Source organism: Bos grunniens, chromosome 18 (genome assembly GCF_055505025.1).
Source record: "Bos grunniens cultivar Pamir isolate PY7600 chromosome 18, Bosgru_T2T1.0, whole genome shotgun sequence".
Classification (NCBI taxonomy): domain Eukaryota; kingdom Metazoa; phylum Chordata; class Mammalia; order Artiodactyla; family Bovidae; genus Bos; species Bos grunniens.
Genome location: NC_141182.1, coordinates 1,887,878 through 1,908,185, shown reverse-complemented (window position 1 = coordinate 1,908,185; position 20,308 = coordinate 1,887,878). Strand labels below are relative to the sequence as shown.

Sequence of the window (20,308 nt, the reverse complement as noted above, 5' to 3'; positions counted from 1 at the left end):
GTCATCTTCGCGAACCGCCGCTTCCGGCCCGCGTGATTGTGGGTCTGGCGCCTGCAGCCGGGCAGGGGCTTGTGTTGCTGCGCTAGCTGCTGTGTGTGTTTCCCGAGTCGGCCTTCCTCGCCAGGACCATGGCCACCGACTCGTGGGCCCTGGCAGTGGACGAGCAGGAAGCGGCTGTCAAGTCGGTCAGTGGCTTCAGCTCCAGGCGGGGCGAGCGTAGTAGGAGGGCCCAAACTGACACTGCTTGTGGTCCGCGGAGCTGTCTGGGTTGGGCAGACCCGGGGCCTGCACACCCCGAAGGTTTGCTGCGGGGAGTCTCTTAGCCCTGATTTGCGGCTAAGGCGAAAGAGGCCAGTATGGAGCCTTTTCCCTTGATCCGAGCCAGTTAAAGGCTTTATCCTGTACTTGCTCTGTGTACTGTCTTTCCTACATTGCACCTCCTTCTCAGTGGGGATTTTAAGGAAAGGAACAGTGCTGATTCTCTTTTTCATCTGTTTTCTGAGTGATTCTATGTTACTCTTATTTTACCAATTTTTAGATGCCTGCTTAACATTGTTGGCAGTTTGTATCACTCCGCAGAATAACGGATTCAGGTTTATATTTAGTGTTTCAGTATGTTGCAAACGTTGCGGGAGGCACTACAAATTGTTTCATCGGTGTTTAAAGTGACACTTAATTTCATCATTGGTTCTTTAATTAATGAAGATCCATTTAACGGGAAGGTAATCATAGTGTAAACTGTGACTCTGTTCTTATCTCTTTAAGGTATGTTGATTTGGTGGTAATGGATTATTGATTTTAAGAATATAGGGGTTCTTTCTTTGTGTTGCTTTTTGTAGTCTGAAGTCTTATGTAACCTTTTAATGCCTAAATTACAACTCTTTTCCAGTCACCATTTATTGCTTTGGAAAGATTGTCAGTTTCTCAGCAGGTAGTTGAAATGAACTAAATCCAGGGAAGTATAGGAAGAAGCTTTATGGTCAAGTTAAGAAGGCTAACTGGTGGGAATTGTTGTGAAAATGGTAAGAGTCACGTTAGAAGTGAATTCTGAGTGGGAAGATGATGTTTATGAGTAAGAAAGTCAGGAAAATTCCTTGTGAAGAAGTTTATATTTGTGCTGGATATTACAGTAACTAAGGTGAAGGCGAACAGCATTTTAGAATAGAATGTACCAAAGTGCTGGACTTGTACAGAGAATAGGAATCAGAATAATTTTTGCTGCAGCGTAAGGTTATTGGGTTGTAGTAGGAGCAGTGTTGAAAATAGTGTATTTTAGACCTTAACAAAGAACTTACAGAGGAGAGGCTTTATTTGAAAGGTTTGGGCAATTTTAAGGATACTGACAAGATGAGATCTGAGGACTAGCAAGAATTATTGGATTACAGAGAATAGACTGTATTAGGAGTGGTGTCTAAAGAAAAGATCAGTGTGGAAATTACTCTAATAGTCCAGAGATAGACGGCCTGCATTGAATGGTGAAAGTGTAGGTGAAGGGATGGATTTAAGAGATAGTTGTGAAGGTATAAAGATTTAGATGGCTTCCATGGTAGCTTACTGGTAAAGAATCGGCCTGCCAGTGCAGGAGATGGGGGTTTGATCCCTGGGTTGGGAAGATCTTCTGGAGAAGGAAATGGCAACCCACTCCAGTATTCTTGTTGGAAATCCTATGGACAGAGGAGCCTGGCAGGCTACAGTCCATGGGGGTCACACTAGAGTTGAACATAACTTAGCAACTAAACAACAACAACAAAAGATTTAGGAAAAAGAAGAGAAAAGAGATAAAGTATAGATTACGGTTTTCAACCTGGATCCCACAAGGTGGTATTAATAAAGTGCTGGGATTTATTTGGAAGGAATGATGCTAAAGCTGAAACTCCAGTACTTTGGCCACCTCATGTGAAGAGTTGACTCATTGGAAAAGACTCTGATGCTGGGAGGGATTGGGGGCAGGAGAAGAAGGGGACGACAGAGGATGGGATGGCTGGATGGTATCACTGACTCGATGGACGTGAATCTGAGTGAACTCCGGGAGTTGGTGATGGACAGGGAGTCCTGGCGTGCTGCGATTCATGGGGTCGCAAAGAGTCAGACACGACTGAGCGACTGAACTGAACTGAACTGAATAACAGGTTTAGGGGAGTGGGAGGAACAGTAGATTTGATGTGTAGGGTGATGAGTACAGGTTTGCCAGTTCTGAATTTGAAATAAGGAGACAACTTGGTAAGTACCTGTGTTGCGAGTCACCAAGAGGTGTCCAAGTTCAGTGGTTTCCTCAGAGGACTCACAGGACTCTGCATGTAACTGTACTCACAGCTGTGATTTATTGCAATGAAAAGCAAAATTAGCAAAAGGAAAAGGCCATGTTGAAAAGGCCAGAGGAAACCAGTCTCAAGCTTGCAACAATCCTCTCCTAGAGGAGTCAGAAGCTCCATTTTATTCCTGCTTAATTCCTCTAGCCACAGTCAGTAATGACACACAGAAAGTGTTGTCAAAGAAGCTCCTTAGAGACTATGCTCAGGGTTTTTATTGGGGTCCTGCCACATGGTCATTCTTTGCCTCACAGGTACCAAAATTCCAGACTCCTGGAAGGAAAGCAGCTGTTATCATAAACCTCATATTTTTTTAGAAACATAGTTAGTGAACCCTTCAGCAGTTTTGGGAATGGTGGGAACCTTCTCATCATCCAGGCTCCCAGAAGCCTGCCAGGGTTCAGCTTTCCAAGCTGGCTTTCTGAAGGCTAGCAGTCAGACCTGCTGTGTTAAGTCCTGTGTATACAGTACCCATGAAGCATTTGGAGATTTGGCACTGGAGTTCAGGCAGAATCAGAACAGGGGTGTAAAACTGACAGTTACCACAAATAAATTAAAAAGTATTGTAAAGGTTATGGTTTGTACTCGAATTTAAAACTAGTTTTCAGCATCAGGTATTCCCTAAAGACAGTTACTGAGAATTGGTTTCAAATCGATTTTAACCTACAACCCTATGAATAATACAAATATAGACCTAAACATACTCGTATCTGGTTTTGTCCATTCTGTTTCTTGAGTGGCTGGTGTAAATAAATGTTTTAAAACACTGCTTCCCAATGGTTGGGTAAGACCCCTTGTATTTTACCATTTAGACTTAAGTACATTAGCTTGATAAATGTAATTGACCAGTGAACAATTTGGGGGTTATGAGCCCCCAACCCACGCTGCAGTTTAAAGTCCCCAAATAACATTGCACCTCCATATATGTGGCCCCACATTCAACCAGCCATGGGTTGAGTAGTACTGTAGCATTTATCCTTGAATAAGTGAACCCTTGAAGTTCAAACCCGATGTTTAACAGTCAATTGTAACTCATGGTATTCTGTTATCAGGTGTCTCTGCTCTTAAGTGTTTCTTTTCATTCCCATTCAGATGAGTAATTTGCAGATTAAGGAAGAAAAAGTCAAACCAGATACCAATGGTGAGTCACAAGTAACTACAATCTACATGTGTGCTTCCGCTTTGTACTCTTAGCTGCAGCGTGGAAAGCAGCTTTCACTTAGCACCTTTGGCAGATGTCAGCACCAGCTTTGAGAGCCAGTAAATTCAGTTTTGTCAGGCAAGTGTATTCTCCTCGGTTCTGTCTCGTCTCAACAAAAATTTGAAGCGACGGACGTTAGAGCCCTCGGCGTGTCATAGCTCTCGGGTCTTGGACAGACCGTGTTATAGCTCTTAGACAGATCAGTGTTACAGCTCCGTGCTACAGCTTTATTTTATTTAGAAAATAGCAGGAAAATCCATCCTTGAGGCGTGAGGGCATGCAGACCCAAACACGCAAAGTGAAGAGTCGGGGAATGCGAGCATGCGGCAGGGGAGGCGGGGAGACCCCTGGCCCTTTGGCTCCTCTTTTTATATGTCTTTCCCTCCCCCTGGGTCTGCCCTATATAAATTGGGCCAGCCAGGAGTGCTGTTTGTCCTACCTGAGGTCCTCACTCAGGGCCTCGGACCTTCCTTTGTTCTGTGTTCTCGGGCTTTCCCCTTCCTTGTCTTTTAGCCACCGCCATTCTGGACTCCTGTTTCCTATTCTGCCTGCCTGACAGTTTTCATGACTGATGAGGATACATTACTTTTCCAGATTAAAAACAAAAATTTACCTACTAGCTGTGCTGAGTCTTTGTTGATAGTGTTGCTCAGATCTTCTGCGTCTTGACTGTTTTTTGTTTGTTTGCTTTTTGGTCCAGTTCTTTCAGTTGTTGAAAGAGAGGTATTAAAATTTCCAACTGTAATTGTGGAATAGTCTATTTCTCCCTTTAATTTTGTCAGTTTTGGCCTCCTGTGTTTTACAGATCTGTCGCTAGGTACATTCACATTTATGTGGTCCTGATGAATGGATCCTTTTTTTAGAAATATTCCTATATGGGCTTCCCAGGTGGCTCAATGATAAAGAATCCACCTGCCAATGCAGGAGACCCAGGTTTGATCCCTGATCTGGGAAGAGTCCACATGGCGTGGAGCAGCTAAGCCCGTGTACCGTAACTACTGAGCCTGGGACTCTAGAGCCCAGGAGCCGAAACTGCTGAGCCCGCATGCTGCAGCTGCGGAAGCCTGCGTGCCCCAGAAGCTGTGCTCTGCACAGGACAAGCCACGGCAGAGAGAAGCCCATGCGCCACACTTAGAGAGTTGCCCTGGCTTGCTGATACTGGAGAAAAGCCGGCACAGCGGCAAAGCCCCAGCACAGTCCCCCCAAATAAATAAATACATAAATAAATAAAATTATTTTTTTAATTAAAAATAAAACTATCCTCCTTTATCTTTGGTGATGATTTTGTTCTTGAAATCTGCATTACCTGAGCTAATCCAGCCTTCATATGCTTACAGGTTGCATCTCTTTCCATCCCCTGACTTTCAACTTATTTGTGTCTTTTTTTTTTTTTTTTAAGAATTTATTTTTTAATCTCAGTTTTATTTATTTATTTATTTACTTTACAATATTGTATTGGTTTTACCATACACTGACATGAATCCTCCATGGGTATACATGTGTTCCCCATCCTGAACCCACCTCCCACCTCCCTCCCCATCCCATCCCTCTGGGCCATCCCAGAGCATGAGCCTGGAGCACCCTGTATCATGCGTCAAACCTGGACTGGTGATTCGTTTCACGTATGATAATATACATGTTTCAATGCCATTCTCCCAAATCATCCCACCCTCGCCTTCTCCCACAGAGTCCAAAAGACTGTTCTATACATCTGTGTCTCTTTTGTTGTCTCGCATACAGGGTTATTGTTACCATCTTTCTAAATTCCATATATGTGCATTAGTATACTGTATTGGTGTTTTTCTTTTTGGCTTACTTCACTCTGTATAATAGGCTCAAGTTTCATCCACTTCATTAGCACTGTGTCTTTATATTTAAGTGCCTCTTGTAGGAGTATAATCTATAAAAATTTTGAATCATGTTGCATACCTGAAACTAATACAATATTGTAAAATCAACTGTACCTCAATTAAAAGCAAAAAATAAAGTGTGCCTCTTATAAACAGCTAACAGTTGGATCTTGCTTTTTTTTAACCCATTCTAATAATCACTGTCTTTTTTTTTCTCTGTCATTTAATGGGAGTATTTTATCCATTTACATTTAAGGTAATTATTGATGCAGTTAGGTTTAGGTTAGCAATTTTACCATTTATTTTCTGTTTGTCCCCTCATATTTTGTTTCTCTGCCTCTTTTCCTGCTTTCTTTTGGGTTAATTGAATATCTTAGAGTTACATTTTAATTTATTTATAGGCTTTTGAGCTTTATCTCTTTGCATCAGTTTATGAGTTTTAGTAAAGTTTTTCTTCATGTATTTTCTGCTAGCTTTATTTCTAGATGCAGTATTTTATCTTTTAGTTGCTATTATAAATAGCATCTCTTCAGTAATATCTGTATTTATAAAAGCTACTGTTTTCCATTTATTTATTTTGTTGTCATTTTTAAGTTAATAGTCATGCAAGTTTACAATCACATATTCTACAAAAAGGTACTTCTTTTTAATTTTTAATGCCTTTATTTTCTTTCTTACATCTCATTGTGTGTACTAACTTAATGGTATATTTTAAATTAGGTTAAGGAAGTCAGAGGTGACATCACTCTGAAGTCAACCAACATTTCTAGAAATTTGAATTTTCTTATGCACTAAACTTAGAATAAAAATCCATTAAACATAAAGAAACCCAACTATTTACATTTTGATCACTTAAATAAGGTCTGATATTTATATTGTCCCACCTTTTGAATGGATTTGATATTTGCCTTTCTGATTACGATAACTGTTTTCTTGTGTAGGTGTTATCAAAACGAATGCCACTCCAGAGAAAACAGATGAAGAAGAGAAAGGTAACTAATCTTTGAAACCCTGTCACCTAGGACTTGCCTCTCTGGAGCCAGAGGCACTGTGAGTTATAAGATTGAGGAAATGAAGGGGATTCAGCCAAGGAGATTGAGAACAGTCAGTGAGATAGAACCAATAGAGGGTGGTGTCCCAGAGACCAGAAGAAGGAAGTGTTTCAAAGGTAGGGAGTCATGTATAAGTAATAAGTTAACAGAACTAAAAATTGGCTACTCAGTTGATTTAGAACGTAGAAGTCATTGATGAGTTTGACAAGGGGCTATTGAAGTCAAGTGGGGAGATTAAATGAAAAAACCTCTAAGTGTGCACTCTGGGGAGAACAGGAAGTGGAGACCTAAGTATAGACAGCCCTGTGAGGGAATGCTCCATAAAGGGGAGCAGAGAATTTGGGCAGTAAGTGGATGGGCATGTAGGATAAAGGAGGAAGATTTATGATGAGAGATGGCAAAACGTGTACACATGCTGGGGGGAATGATGTAGTAGAGGGAGAAACAGAATGCAGGAGAGAAAGGTCACTGCTGGGAGAAATGTCCTTGTCCACAGGACGGGGTGGGGTCAGGAGCATAACTGTCCATCCACAGGTAATAGCAGCGAAGGTAGAGGACGCCCACAAACACAGGTGGATGTGTGGGTTGTCACCACAGTGTGTGGCGGTGCTTCTGATTAGGTTTACTTCTCGGGGCAGTGAGAAAGTGGAGAGTTCAGAAACTGAAGAAAGGAGACAAGTGAACGGGGGGTGGTGTATAGAAACAAAGACTTGCCCAGCGACTCAGCCCACTTGCATCTAGGGATCAGGAGTTAAAGTGAGGCTTGTTGGTGTGATTGTGTTTTTCTCCCACCTTGCTGGGCTATCCAGGGGTGGGTGCAGACACGGGGTTTGCCTGATGAGTACGAGGAAGATCTGTTGGTGTTTTCCTACAGAGGACAGAGCCGCCCAGTCCTTACTCAACAAGCTGATCAGAAGCAACCTTGTCGATAACACCAACCAAGTGGAGGTCCTGCAGCGGGACCCCAGCTCCCCGCTCTACTCAGTCAAGTCCTTCGAGGAGCTTCGGCTGTGAGTATCTGTTCCTTTGAACAACTGATCCTTGCTAGTTCTTCTTTTGTAAGACTTAGTATCTCAGAGACCTTGTGGGAATTTTCCTTTCCCCTTTTTAAAAAGATCTTAATATATATTTACTTTCTTTGACTAGTTAATAATTCACATGATTCAAAAGTTTAAAAGTATGAAAAAGTGATGGTCTCCCTCCACCCTTGTCTCTTGGCAACCCAGTTTTCCTCCTTAGAGAATTTAAAATGCCACAGATTTATTCATCATAGCTGAAAGTCTCTTTTCTTTTATGCTCTTAGAACTTTCAATAAAATATTGGCTGACAGGTGATTTCTGGATGTCAGGAACATTTCTTATTAGGTAAGCCCTTTTGTTAGACTATAGGGTTTACAGTGTTAAGAAAAGTTTATCTACTTTTATAAAATCTGTCCAAAAGCCTGTGCAGGATTCCCTGTAACTATAGTGAAAATCAGCCTTCATTGTTACAGAATTTTTTCCAAAAATCCGGAACCCAGGATCAAGCCTTAAGTGTGTACATTTATGGCACTGTGCTGAGAATGACTTCTAACATGTCCTTCCTCGAAACACAGAGAATTGCGTAACGTCACGCCAAGTTTTCCATTCCCTTCAGTAAGTTAGTAAAGAGGCATTTATGGGTCATTGGTTTATGTACATGACACTGCTGGGTATTATGAGTAATACAAGATGTAGCTACTGTTCTTGCTGCTTGCCAGCACCCAAATCATAGACAGAACAGCTGGTGAATAAGAAAGTGGTGGTATGAATGGATTCTTTGTCTTGTTCATTGCCCACACGTACACACTTAGAGTCAGAGAACTAACTAGAAACCAAATCAAGGTGTTAATGAAGCAATAGCTAAGAATAAGATTTTTAAAGTGTGCCCTTTTTTTCCCCCAGGAAATTATACTTTTCCATGTGTATTTTCTCTGTCAAGGGCTTTTTTCAGTAAATTTGTCATCTCTGCTTCTCTTCATAAATTCTGTCAGAGCAGCTCGATGTCTTTCCTAGTATCAGTGGTCTTTCATTTAAAGGACTGGAGCTCTCGGGTCAACCAGTGATGAATTGGCCTCTGAAAAGGCAAGTTCTTTCTGATTTACAATGGCACCCCACTCCAGTACTCTTGCCTGGAAAATCCCACGGGTGGAGGAGCCTGGTGGGCTGCAGTCCATGGGGTCGCTAGAGTTGGACACGACTGAGCGACTTCACTTTCGCTTTTCACTTTCATGCATTGGAGAAGGAAATGGCAACCCACTCCAGTGTTCTTGCCTGGAGACTCCCAGGGACGGGAGGCCTGGTGGGCTGCCGTCTATGGGGTCGCACAGAGTCGGATACGACTGAAGCGACATAGCAGCAGCAGCCAAACGAAACAAAGAATAAAACCTAGGCCACCTATATACTTGGTCTATTTTGTACTGAAAAGATATGCAAAATAAAAGGAAAATAGTGAGCCACTGAAAGTTCCTGGATCACTTGAGTCCTCTTTCAGTAGTGACTTTGTTTCCTTGGCAACTAAATCAGAACCTGTCAAGCCTCACAGCCTTTTCTTCCAAATGAAAGTACGTTAATTTTCAAAGTTCTTTGTGTCTGAGAACCACCAGAGGCCAGAAGAACTGCCTTTTAGAGAGCCAGTTGAACTCTAAGGAAGGCTTAGAGAACATTCTTGCCTTGTTTTGATGTTTCTTTAATAATAATCTGGTGTGATTTTTGTTAAACATCCTGTCAGTTTAGAAGTAGCAGAGAGCTTATTACAGATGTGCTATAAGAACAGCTTTAATTGATATTTGTTGTGTAGCTACTTATATAAGAAGTTTTCTAGTCTTGATTTTGACTAGACATAGTAAATCTGAGCAGTTGTAAAGTTCAGTACGATAGCTGAACTTCCGTTACCTATCTACTAGAAGCTGGCTGAACTGATTTCCTTACCCCTCAGTTGTGCAGTGGCTTTTTGGAAGGCCCATGGAACACAGCATGACTGTGGCTCAGTGGAGCACCCGCACCGAGAAGTGAGGACCGAAGTCTCGTTCCCAAAGGGACTTCTGTACCTTAGCGATATAGTGAGCAGTGTTTGCTTTTAGATAGCTTTCGTAATTCATTTTATACTATGAATTAATAGGAACCATTCTTACAGTATCCAGGCCAATCAAATTTGTGGGTCTACTGAAAGATGAATTTCTCTTAAAAAAGGAAACTACCCCAGATTTTATAAATTGCATAATAGTTTCAGATCAAGATTTAGTAGGGAAAGATGTTGGTTTTGTTTTTAGTTCGTATTTTTTAAGGCACAGGAAAATATGTCTGACAGAGATAGAAAGTATCACTCTTTGCTAGATATAGGGAAAAATAAAATCTTAGGTCTTTAAAACAGTTGCAGGAACTAGGAACCATCCTCTCTCTCCCTGGCCTCCTAGGAAACCACAGCTTCTCCAGGGAGTCTATGCCATGGGCTTCAATCGGCCATCCAAGATACAAGAGAACGCATTACCCATGATGCTTGCTGAGCCGTAAGTATACAGACCCTGGTACACGTCTCCAGGATGGGGTTTCACATCTCCCACCAAGAGTGTAGTGTTCCTGAGCATAAGATGAGCTGTTGGGAGCAACAAGCTTCTTCAGGGAAACAGCTAGGATGGTGCCGAGAGAGTCGGGTGCAATTCAACACAGTTTCTGCCTTTTGCACTTAATAAAAACTGATAAAGTCAGTGCCATTTTAAACACTTTTTAAAATAATTTTGAAAATTTTGAGGCCTTCAAAAAAGTATCAGGAAACATACCAGGAACATTTCTGTAATGCATCCTGCTGAGAAATAAAGCATCATTAACCTAGTTGACAGATGTAGTCCCCTTGTGACCCTCTCCACTCACAGCCCCCTCCCCGACCCAAGAGCGCGTCACGGAAGTGGGGCGTTGTTTCTCCTTTTAGTACATACGTATGTTTCCCTAAGGATCTAAAGAGTAGTTGGCATATTTTTAAACCTTAGATAAATGGTATCATACTTTACATAGCAACTTTTTTCATTCAACTATATTATTTTTCTTTTTTAATGAAGAAAATGCTACCTGTTCCCATGACACTGAATTACATGAAGTGAAATATGAAAGTTTCCTCTGAAGCATCTGACTTAGTATCTCACATTTTCCATAAAGGTGAGAAAAGGGAGCACACAGAAGGAGCCGAGTCCTGAAGACACATCATGCAGTAAGATTTGCCCAGATCTTACTCTGCGGTCTGAATTCCCATTGGCCTCTTGGGGTATAAAACTAGGGAACTCTAGCTGCACTAGAGTCTCGAATGTGATCCCATCTAAAATAATCATCATTTCCCTTAATATTTAAGCAGTTTTTTTTTTAACAACATATAAAAAAATTATCATTGTGCTCAAGGCAGAAAACCTGAATGAGGGGAAAATGCCTTTTCCTACCGCCCAGAAAGAACACTTGGACACTTGATTGTTTCTAACCAATGTTATCCTCATCTCTGTTCCTCCTGGGTCCAGCCCGCAAAACCTGATTGCCCAGTCGCAGTCGGGTACTGGTAAAACAGCTGCCTTTGTCCTGGCCATGCTCAGCCGGGTGGAGCCAGCAGAGAGGTACCCGCAGGTGAGGGGGTCTTGGGGGCTCTGGAAGGGCAGCGCCATCTGGTGGGGGGGGCGGTGGCTGACAAGGGCATCCCTGGTGGAATCTGAATGCTTCTGATGCCTCAGACTGTTGCTCAGGCAAAGCCCAAGGGCACAACAGGCCCTTCCATGGGTAGAGTTGATTCAAAGCAGCAGCCTTAAACATGGCTTCTGACAGCATCTGCCAAGCCAGGCCTCCCTGCTGAAGGCTTCCGCCTACAGCTGACACGCAGGCCTGGTTGATGAGGACGGGGCTCCCCACACTGTTCAGGTGGTACTGATACCAGGGTTCCTGTTGCTCTAGAACCTGCTATCTGCTACCACGAGGCTTTTCTAAACTCATCTCCTGTGATCTGCCCGTTAGTGTCTGTGCCTCTCCCCGACGTATGAGCTGGCGCTTCAAACAGGAAAAGTGATTGAACAAATGGGCAAATTTCATCCAGAACTAAAGCTTGCTTATGCTGTTCGAGGCAATAAATGTGAGTATAAAAGGGCAAGACCCAGGTCGTGAGCTCAGGCAGCGGGTGGGGTGTTTGAATTTTGAAGATGAGGTGATGATATTCAACTTTCTGGTTCAGTCTGACCTTGGAGCCCAGCATGGATTTCAGCAAATTTATTTTATTTATTTATTTACTTGCCCATTTCTTAATAATTCTTTCCACTCTTAAAATAAGATTTTAAGTTGTTAAAAAAAAATCCCTGCCTGAGTCATGGGGTTCTTAAAGTGTGGAGTGTTTCCCTGAGGAGGCAAGGTTTGAATTCAGCATCCAGAGTTCTGAAAGCTGCCTCCAAGAGAGTAAGCAGGGAGGATGGTAGGTTAGATCCGATCCCTTTCCTCAGTAAACAGCTTTAGTAACAGTGATCTAAGAGCATGTACAGTTCTTACCAAATCAGAAATCCTCCCACCAATTCTTTTTTCCGCAGAATGTAGAGAATGTGGTTAAAATAGGAGGACAGGTAGAAAATTGGTAATGGGGAAGTTATCAGAATATATAAAACTACAAATCAACTAGAAAAAAGTAGTCATTCTAATAGGAAAATGGACAAAAGAGGCCCAGGTGAACAGACCCCTCACTAAAGAAGGAATTCAGATGGATGGTCAATGGGAAAAGACGAATAGCTTCATTAGTCATCAGGGAAACATTGGTTGAAACCACTATATGCCTCTCAGATGGTAGAAATGAGGGAATCTGACAAACCAAGTGTTGGCCAAGATGTAGGACTGGGACGCTCACGTGCTGCAGGGGAGTATACACAGGCACACTTGCTTCAGGAAGCAGTGGGCATTACCTAGACAAGAGAAGAGGGACATCCCTTCAATTTAGCCATTTATAATCGCCTCGAGCACTGATTCTTAAACCTTTTGACTCTTACACTCTTAAACATTGTTGAGGGCCCTAAGTACTTGAAGAAAATCTAGCCTTTCTTATAATTTCAGATACTGTTTTTAGGATGCCATACCAAAACCCAAGTGGTAATTATGTAAAAGATAATTGCCATGTGATATTTGAAATCATATTAATGACCTCTTCATACTGTTACATTAAAATCCCTTGGTCTCCCTTGCACTTTGAATGCATCTTTTGTGCAATAATAATTTTCTAACATTACACCTTGGTCATTTGGAAAATACCAAATGTCTTACCGAGTTTCGCTGAGAATGTTGACATATGTCATTATACAGAATTTTAAATAGCATTTAAAATACATTAATATCACCACCAAACAATTCAGAGGAGTTTACATACAGAGAAACTCTCAAGTTTACAGCAACACTACAAGTTTTCCAAAATTCTAATTTTCTCTTACACTTTAAGTGTTACCATGACAGCAAATAACAGTCGATTTTTTCACTGAAAAGTCAGGCTCTCCTTGTTCATTTCTGAGAAAGTGGGTATCAGATTCCCTACTTAATTTTCTATAGTTTGTCAGTCAACGAACAAAAATGGCTAGTACAGTTCACACACAAATGATCACACAAGGCCTTTTCCTGGAGAAAAGCATCATGTTTCAGCGTGCAGCAACAGCACTTTAGCCAGAACTTATTAGGCTCGGTATCTCTGTGTGTTTGATATCTCAAACTGACCAGCGCAACTAAGCGTGGTGTACCGGGACCTTGTGACAGCGTGGGTCTCCTCTAGATCGTTTTATAATAACAGGGGACCTCACTGTGTGGACCTTGTGACAGCGTGGGTCTCCTCTAGATCGTTTTATAATAACAGGGGACCTCACTGTGTGTGAGGGATTAATGTATTACTCTGTATTAATTATATATTAAATATATTAATAAATACTTAATGTACCATTTTTTAAAAATTCAGTGTAGACTGATCAGCAGTGTCCAGTGCAAATCACAGTGTGTCGAGTTCAGTTAAAACTCTTACAGTGGAGTTGATGTATTCCTAACCAGAGTCCCCTTCTCAAATTTTAAATTTTGTTTTGAAAATTTAAGTTAAAAACATTCACGTGTTTCAAAATTAAAAAGGGTATATGGTAGAAACTTTTCTTTCTCCCATACCCTTCAACCATTTGGTTCTCCTTCCTAGAGCACCCATGGAGAAGGAAATGGCAACCCACCCCAGTATTCTTGCCTGGAGAATCCCATGGACAGAGGAGCCCGGCGGGCTACAGTCCGTGGGGTTGCAAGAGTCGGACACAACTGAGTGACTAAGCACAGGCCCACGCACATATGCATACAGGATTGATTCCTAATAGTGCAAGTTCTGATCAAAGGCTACAGGCAGTAGTCAATTTTTTCTTAGTGTTCTAAATTTCTTCTTGGGAGGAGGGGGGTGCAGCGGGTGACAGTTGACACAAGGCATGCAGGTTCTTACTTCCCCAGCCAGGGTCTTGAACCTCTGCCCCCTGTGGTGGAAGCATGGGGTCTTAACCACTGGACCACCAGGTAAGTCCCATGCAGTAATAATTTTGATAGATGAATAAAGTGGTTTCAGCTCCTACGAGCTGTAGTTGGAGAGTAATGTGCTGTTGTGATTTTTTTTTTTCCTAATAGAATTTGTATTTAGGAAAACCGTCTACACAATTAGAATGGAGAAGGAAATGGCAACCCACTCCAGTGTACTTGCCTGGAGAATCCCAGGGATGGGGGAGCCTGGTGGGCTGCCATCTGTGGGGTTGCACAGAGTCGGACACGACTGAAATGACTTAGCAACAAGGCAAAAAAATCACTGGGCCAGAATCCCAGGACTCAAAACTACCAATTTATAAGGAAATCAGTGAAGCATGAGTAAAGGGATGATATAAAAGAATAAGAGTAATGCTAAAGAGAGAGAGCTGGATGATGGGAAATTATAGGAGGAGGTAGGTAAAGGAAACTAACATGCATGGAAGATTCACTGTATGAGTTATTCCCAACCACAGTGCACTGAGACAGGTGTCGTCATGGCCGTTTTATAGCAGAAGAACCCAAAAGTTTTAGATAAAAATGCCCACAGAACACATCTTGTCTCCACAGTGGAAAGAGGTCAGAAAATCAGTGAGCACATTGTCATTGGCACCCCGGGGACCGTTCTGGACTGGTGCTCCAAGCTCAAGTTCATCGACCCCAAGAAGATCAAGGTGTTTGTCCTGGACGAGGCTGACGTGATGATAGCCACTCAGGGCCACCAAGATCAGAGCATCCGCATCCAGAGGTAGGGCCTCAAGCCAGGAGGGCCTTCTCGGCTCCCGACCTGCAGTTCCTGCTCCTGTTCCCTCACACTCCCCTTCTTGCCCCTGCCAGGCTCTTCGCAGCTCTCAGGGGCTTTTGTTTGATGGGCCATTTATTTCCATGTCAGCGCTGAGCACGCCCCCTGCCCGGGTTAAGGAGGGAGACTCAGGGACTCTCTGTCAGCCGTCCCTGCCCCACGTCTGCTCCCCCTTCCTCCCCACAGCTGCTCCTCGCTGCCCCTTCCTGGGGACGCAGGTCATTAGGCCTGGGGAGGCTGTGCCCTGGTCCTTCCAGGGAAAGCCCGGGTCAGGGTCATGCTGGACACCTGGGCCTCCCCTTGCAGGATGCTGCCCAGGAACTGCCAGATGCTGCTTTTCTCTGCCACCTTTGAAGACTCTGTCTGGAAATTTGCCCAGAAAGTGGTGCCCGACCCGAACATCATCAAACTGAAGCGTGAGGAGGAGACACTGGACACCATCAAGCAGTATTACGTCCTGTGCAACAGCAGAGACGAGAAGTTCCAGGCCTTGTGTAATATCTACGGGGCCATCACCATTGCTCAAGCCATGATCTTCTGCCATGTGAGTAGCAGCAGCAGCAGCAGGCTGCCTGCAGGGTAGGGGGGCGGGGGAGGAACTCCATGTAGGGGACCAGGTTCCTTCCCTGGGACTGGAAGAAAAATGGTTTGTGAAGATGGAAGGAACAGTTTCTTCATAGTATTCTGAGGTTTATCTATAGTCTAAGCATAGTGTCTCCTGAACTTAAATGCCATTAGAAAGCCCACGTGAATAAAACCGATATTTGTAGGGAAAATAAGAAACTAAACAGGATGACTGGCTAGAAAATTAAAATAAGTAGTTTTCCAGTCTCAAACTGCAAACACTTAGAAATTGGAAGGATAGACCCCATTTATAGTGGCTAGTGTAATTTTTCAGGAATGTATAAGATCACCAAAGAAAGCATCAAAATGCTGTTATGGGATATAAGAATAAGACAGCTCTTACTCTATTATTGGAATACTTGTAAATTTTTTTTAAAAATTGTCAAGAGTGGCATCCTTCTCCCAAACTCAGACTGAAACTTTGAAGCCCACAGAAAAGATGAAAACAATATGAAATGAGGACTGTTATGCCCTTTCCCTGGTGTCAGCATTTAGCCACATTGGCTCTGCCCATAAGCTTTTGTGTAGGGCTGTCTGTACTTTTTCTTTCTGCTGACTTTAAAGTCAGTTGTAGATATCAGGACATTTCCCACCTAAACGCTTCCTAAGAATGAGACGTGGTCCTGCACGAGCACAGCACCACTCTCACACCTTTCACGATGCCGCCCCTCTGAAGTCCATCCGTATGCCACCTTCCCCATGTACACTGAAATGGCCTTTTTTGGTTGCTGCTGTTAAGCCTAAGAGCCAGTAGAGATTGTTGGATTTAGTGTTGTGTCTCTTGAGACTCCCTTAATAGAGAACAGTTTTTCCACCTTTCATGACATGGACATCTTAAAGAGTCCAGCCAAGCTAGTAATTAGTCTTTAGATGTCTCTGAGTTTTTCCCCCTTGTGGTTATATCAAGGTTAAATATTTTCTAAGACTTATCACCCAGGTGACTTCCTTTATACCACATCATGTTAACAATTTTAGGACATTTAACTCTTAACTGCTAAGGTTCAGTGGTCTTCCAGATCAAAAATATTCTCTTAAGGTACCTTCATTGCTCAAACATTTTCTTGCTTCCAGACCCGCAAAACAGCTAGCTGGCTGGCCGCGGAGCTCTCAAAAGAAGGCCACCAGGTGGCTCTGCTGAGCGGTGAAATGGTGGTGGAGCAGAGGGCTGCAGTGATTGAGCGCTTCCGAGAGGGCAAAGAGAAGGTTCTGGTCACCACCAACGTGTGTGCCCGCGGTGAGCAGAGACTGGGTCCTGGCCCGCCAGGCTCGGGGCAGCAGAGAGATCCTCATGTGTGGGAGCCTGTGATGGTTTGGGGGAGACGCTGTTTTGTGGGCCAGCCTGTGGGGCTCCCTCAGCGGAGGAGAAAGTCCACAGAAGCCGGGAGTCCTGGCTGGTGGCCGAGGACGGCGCCTGCTCTTGTGGCCCCAGTGCCGCATCAGCTGCTTCTCCAGATCCTTGGATCCAGCAGAGGCTGTCTGACTGATGCCGGAATTCTGCCAGCACCTGGACGGTCCCGTCCTCTCCCTCTGGGTTCTGCCACTTGCCCGTGTCCCAACCCCAGAGCTGGCCTGTCGCAGACCCTGCCTTCCGCTTGAGCTTGGTGAGGGTGGGCGTGACTGGGCGGCGGCGATTTCTGTCTCCCGTCCTCACTCCCGTCCAACTTTCCCTCACGCAGGTATCGATGTGGAACAGGTGTCTGTCGTCATCAACTTTGACCTCCCCGTGGACAAGGACGGGAACCCGGACAACGAGACCTACCTGCACCGGATTGGGCGCACCGGCCGCTTTGGCAAGCGGGGCCTGGCCGTGAACATGGTGGACAGCAAGCACAGCATGAACATCCTGAACAGAATCCAGGAGCATTTCAGTGAGTCCCGGGAGAGCACCCTACTGGGGCCAGGTCGCGGGGGCGGGCGGGGAGCCGGGAGCAGGTGTCGCCATGGCCCCGAGAGGCCCTTCCCCAAGACAGGAGGTTCTCCCTGCACCCGGAGCGCTCGGGCCCGTGTGCCCGCCCAGTCCCGGGCGCCTTGGGGGCTCAGGGAGGCCTGCAGCAGGGGCGGGCATGTCCCAGGGAGCCCCGGGTCCTCCCCGCCTGCTGCCCCTCCCCTGCCTGCGTCCCCTGTGATCTGTGCGGGGCTGTCTCTGAACCCGCCTCTCTTCCCTCAGATAAGAAAATAGAAAGACTGGACACGGATGACTTGGACGAGATTGAGAAAATAGCCAACTGAGAAGCTCCTGCAGTCGCTGTGCCGGCCCCGCCCGGGACACGAGTGCTTCCATGGCGCAGCCTGACCGTCCCGCGAGGATGACGGCACGAGTAGACAAACTGCCTACCTCATCTGAAATTACGTTTGGACTTGACAAAAATTACCCAAATTATTCAGGAAGGTAGAAGAAAAAAATCTGAATTTTGGAAAATTGAGTCCTTTTCCTCCCATCCCTTTTTGAAGCCAGTTTCCCCCATCTTTATAATAATGTGGTCACTATTGGTAACCGCCGGCTGCAGGAGCCACTGCCTGTTTTCTGGCCAGGGGTGTTCAGACTGCCTCCAGGCCCTGAAGCAACAACAGAGGAGCAGCCTGGGCCCTCCGCGGATCCACTGGTGTCCCGGCTGATTGCTTTCCCTCTGTTCTCTGTAGAGGAATTCCACCCTCTCCCGGGGTGAGCGTCTTGGCTCCCTTTGTACACCTCAGGTTTGAGGGGAACACGAAGTCAGTGAACCGTCTTCAGAGGCACTGGCCTGGCACAGCTGGGTTACCCAGGGCTGCCTCTGCTTCCTGCAGTGGCTCTGTCTGCTCAGGTGCCTGGCGTCCCAGCCGCCGATGTGGTTTCTGACACACACCTGGCCGGGTGAGCTCTTACCGTCACACTATGCCTGGACGCGAGCAGCAGAGTTTGGAGAGGAAGTTACGACCAAGTGAAAGCTCTTATGATGCCGTTGATCCGTAACAGTGGACCTGCTGCTTACTCGGATTCATCACTGTCTATGAATAAGGACGGACTAATCAGAGCTATACCCATCATCCACTATGTTAAAAAATTTAAAAATAATTAAGGAACGCTTTACTAACCATGATTTGTTGTTTTTACTTGTATTTTTCTGCTTATTAGACTAATATAAGCTCATTAAAAAGGTGTGTATGTGTGTGTGTAATTTATAAAGTGCAAGTGTTCTGGTCCCCACCTCTCTCAGTTCACCACTGCTAGCAGCTTGATGAATATTCAGTATATTGCCTTCTGTTTGACTATGTCAACCTACTTCTCTTTTACAAAACGTGAACATTCTGCTCACATTGTGCGGCCTGCCTGCTCACTCACCCATGTGTCTCAGACGTGTGACATGGCTGTGCCTCACTCTCCATCAGCACCATTCCAGGATGTAGCTGCCCCCGCATTGCGTCCTGGCTCCTAGTGACAAGCACTGGGTTGTTGCCCACGGCAAATGCTGGTCCCGCTCCTCTGCCCCGCTGAGACCTACTCAGGATGTGTTCCTGGTAGTAGAGTTGTTGGGTCAGAGTGGAGATGCTTAACATGTTAACACATTGCTAATGTAGCCTGCTGAAAAGTTTTTATCAATATGTCATTTCATTGATAACAAAAGTACCTACTACCTGCTTGCCAATCCCCCTCCATATTAATTTTTAAAATTGCAAGTCTGAGCAGCAAAAATAGATTACATAATTGCTTCTTTTAAAATTTTAGCAATATTTGGGTTTATTGGTATTTATACCAGCACCTGATGCTTTTGAACTGTGGTATTGGAGAAGACTCTTGATAGTCCCTTGGACTGCAAGGAGATCCAACCAGTCCATCCTAAAGGAGATCAGTCCTGGGTGTTCATTAGAAGGACTGATGTTGAAGCTGAAACTCCAGTACTTCGGCCACCTGATGTGAAGAGCTGACTCATTTGAAAAGACCCTGATGCTGGGAAAGATTGAAGGCAGGATAAGGGGACGACAGAGGATGAGATGGTTGGATGGTATCACCGACTCGATGGACATGGGTTTGGGTGGAGTCCAGGAGTTGGTGATGGACAGGGAGGCCTGGCATGCTGCGGTTCATGGGGTCACAAAGAGTCAGACACGACTGAGCGACTGAACTGAACTGATACCAGCACCTCTTTTGGGGGTGCTGCCCATTCCTGTCTCACCATTTTGTTACCGGCTTGTTTGACCTCTGTGAGTTACAGCCACCTTTCTACCTTAGGGAAGTTAGACTGTCTTGAGTGGTAGATGTTTTCCTAGTTTGTCTTTACAAAATCATTTTTTCTTAATACCACACAAAAGTTTAACTTCAGTAGTCTTGCTGCTGCTGCTGCTGCTAAGTCGATTCAGTCGTGTCCGACTCTGTGCGACCCCATAGACGGCAGCCCACCAGGCTCTGCCGTCCCCTGGATTCTCCAAGCAAGAACACTGGAGTGGGTTGCCATTGCCCTCTTCATTGTGTGAAAGTGAAAAGTGAAAGTGAAGTCGCTCAGTTGAGTCCAACTTGTAGCGACCCCATGGACTGCAGCCCACCAGGCTCCTCCATCCGTGGGATTTTCTAGGCAAGAGTACTGGAGTGGCTTGCCATTGCCTTCTCCATTGGTAGTCTTAACATTCATTTTTAAGAAATCTGGATTTGGTGTCATCGCCAGAAAACCTTTCCTCATTTCAGTATTATAAATTACTTACTCATGTTTTTGTACATCTTAAGATGATTTGCCTGCCTGATTTTCTGTGAGTGATTACTATTACCTACGGGTGAGTGGATGGCAGAGCTGTGCGTGCGTGGGTCAGAGTTGAGACCGAGCGACAGCGTCCAAATGAGACCGGACGTGAGAGAAAGAGTCCTGGGAGTGAAGCAGGCAGACAGTGACCGCAGGTTATGAGGGGCGCACGAGCCACGGGTGTGGGAGGGGCTCTGATAAGAGAAGTTGGGTGAGA

The 20,308-nt window shown here is 44.7% G+C and overlaps 1 protein-coding gene across 3 annotated transcripts; it reads left to right on the top strand.

The window, feature by feature from the left end:
* Positions 1-19: 19 nt before the first annotated feature.
* Positions 20-18,518, top strand: LOC147352901 (ATP-dependent RNA helicase DDX19A). Of its 3 annotated transcripts, XM_086349829.1 has the most exons (12): positions 20-185; positions 3,402-3,450; positions 6,302-6,352; positions 7,287-7,422; positions 9,846-9,938; positions 10,932-11,034; positions 11,416-11,530; positions 14,527-14,704; positions 15,065-15,302; positions 16,454-16,616; positions 17,059-17,250; positions 17,550-18,518. In XM_086349829.1, the coding sequence occupies exons 1-12, from the start codon at positions 129-131 to the stop codon at positions 17,609-17,611; spliced, it is 1,437 nt and encodes a 478-aa protein (XP_086205955.1). In that variant the 5' UTR covers positions 20-128; the 3' UTR covers positions 17,612-18,518. The 3 variants fall into 3 exon arrangements, with proteins under 3 accessions (XP_086205955.1, XP_086205956.1, XP_086205957.1); XM_086349830.1 differs by lacking the exons at positions 20-185; positions 3,402-3,450; positions 6,302-6,352 and adding an exon at positions 7,716-7,776 and having other exon boundaries at positions 7,288-7,422; XM_086349831.1 differs by lacking the exons at positions 20-185; positions 3,402-3,450; positions 6,302-6,352; positions 7,287-7,422 and adding an exon at positions 7,904-8,046.
* The last annotated feature ends 1,790 nt before the right edge of the window (positions 18,519-20,308 follow it).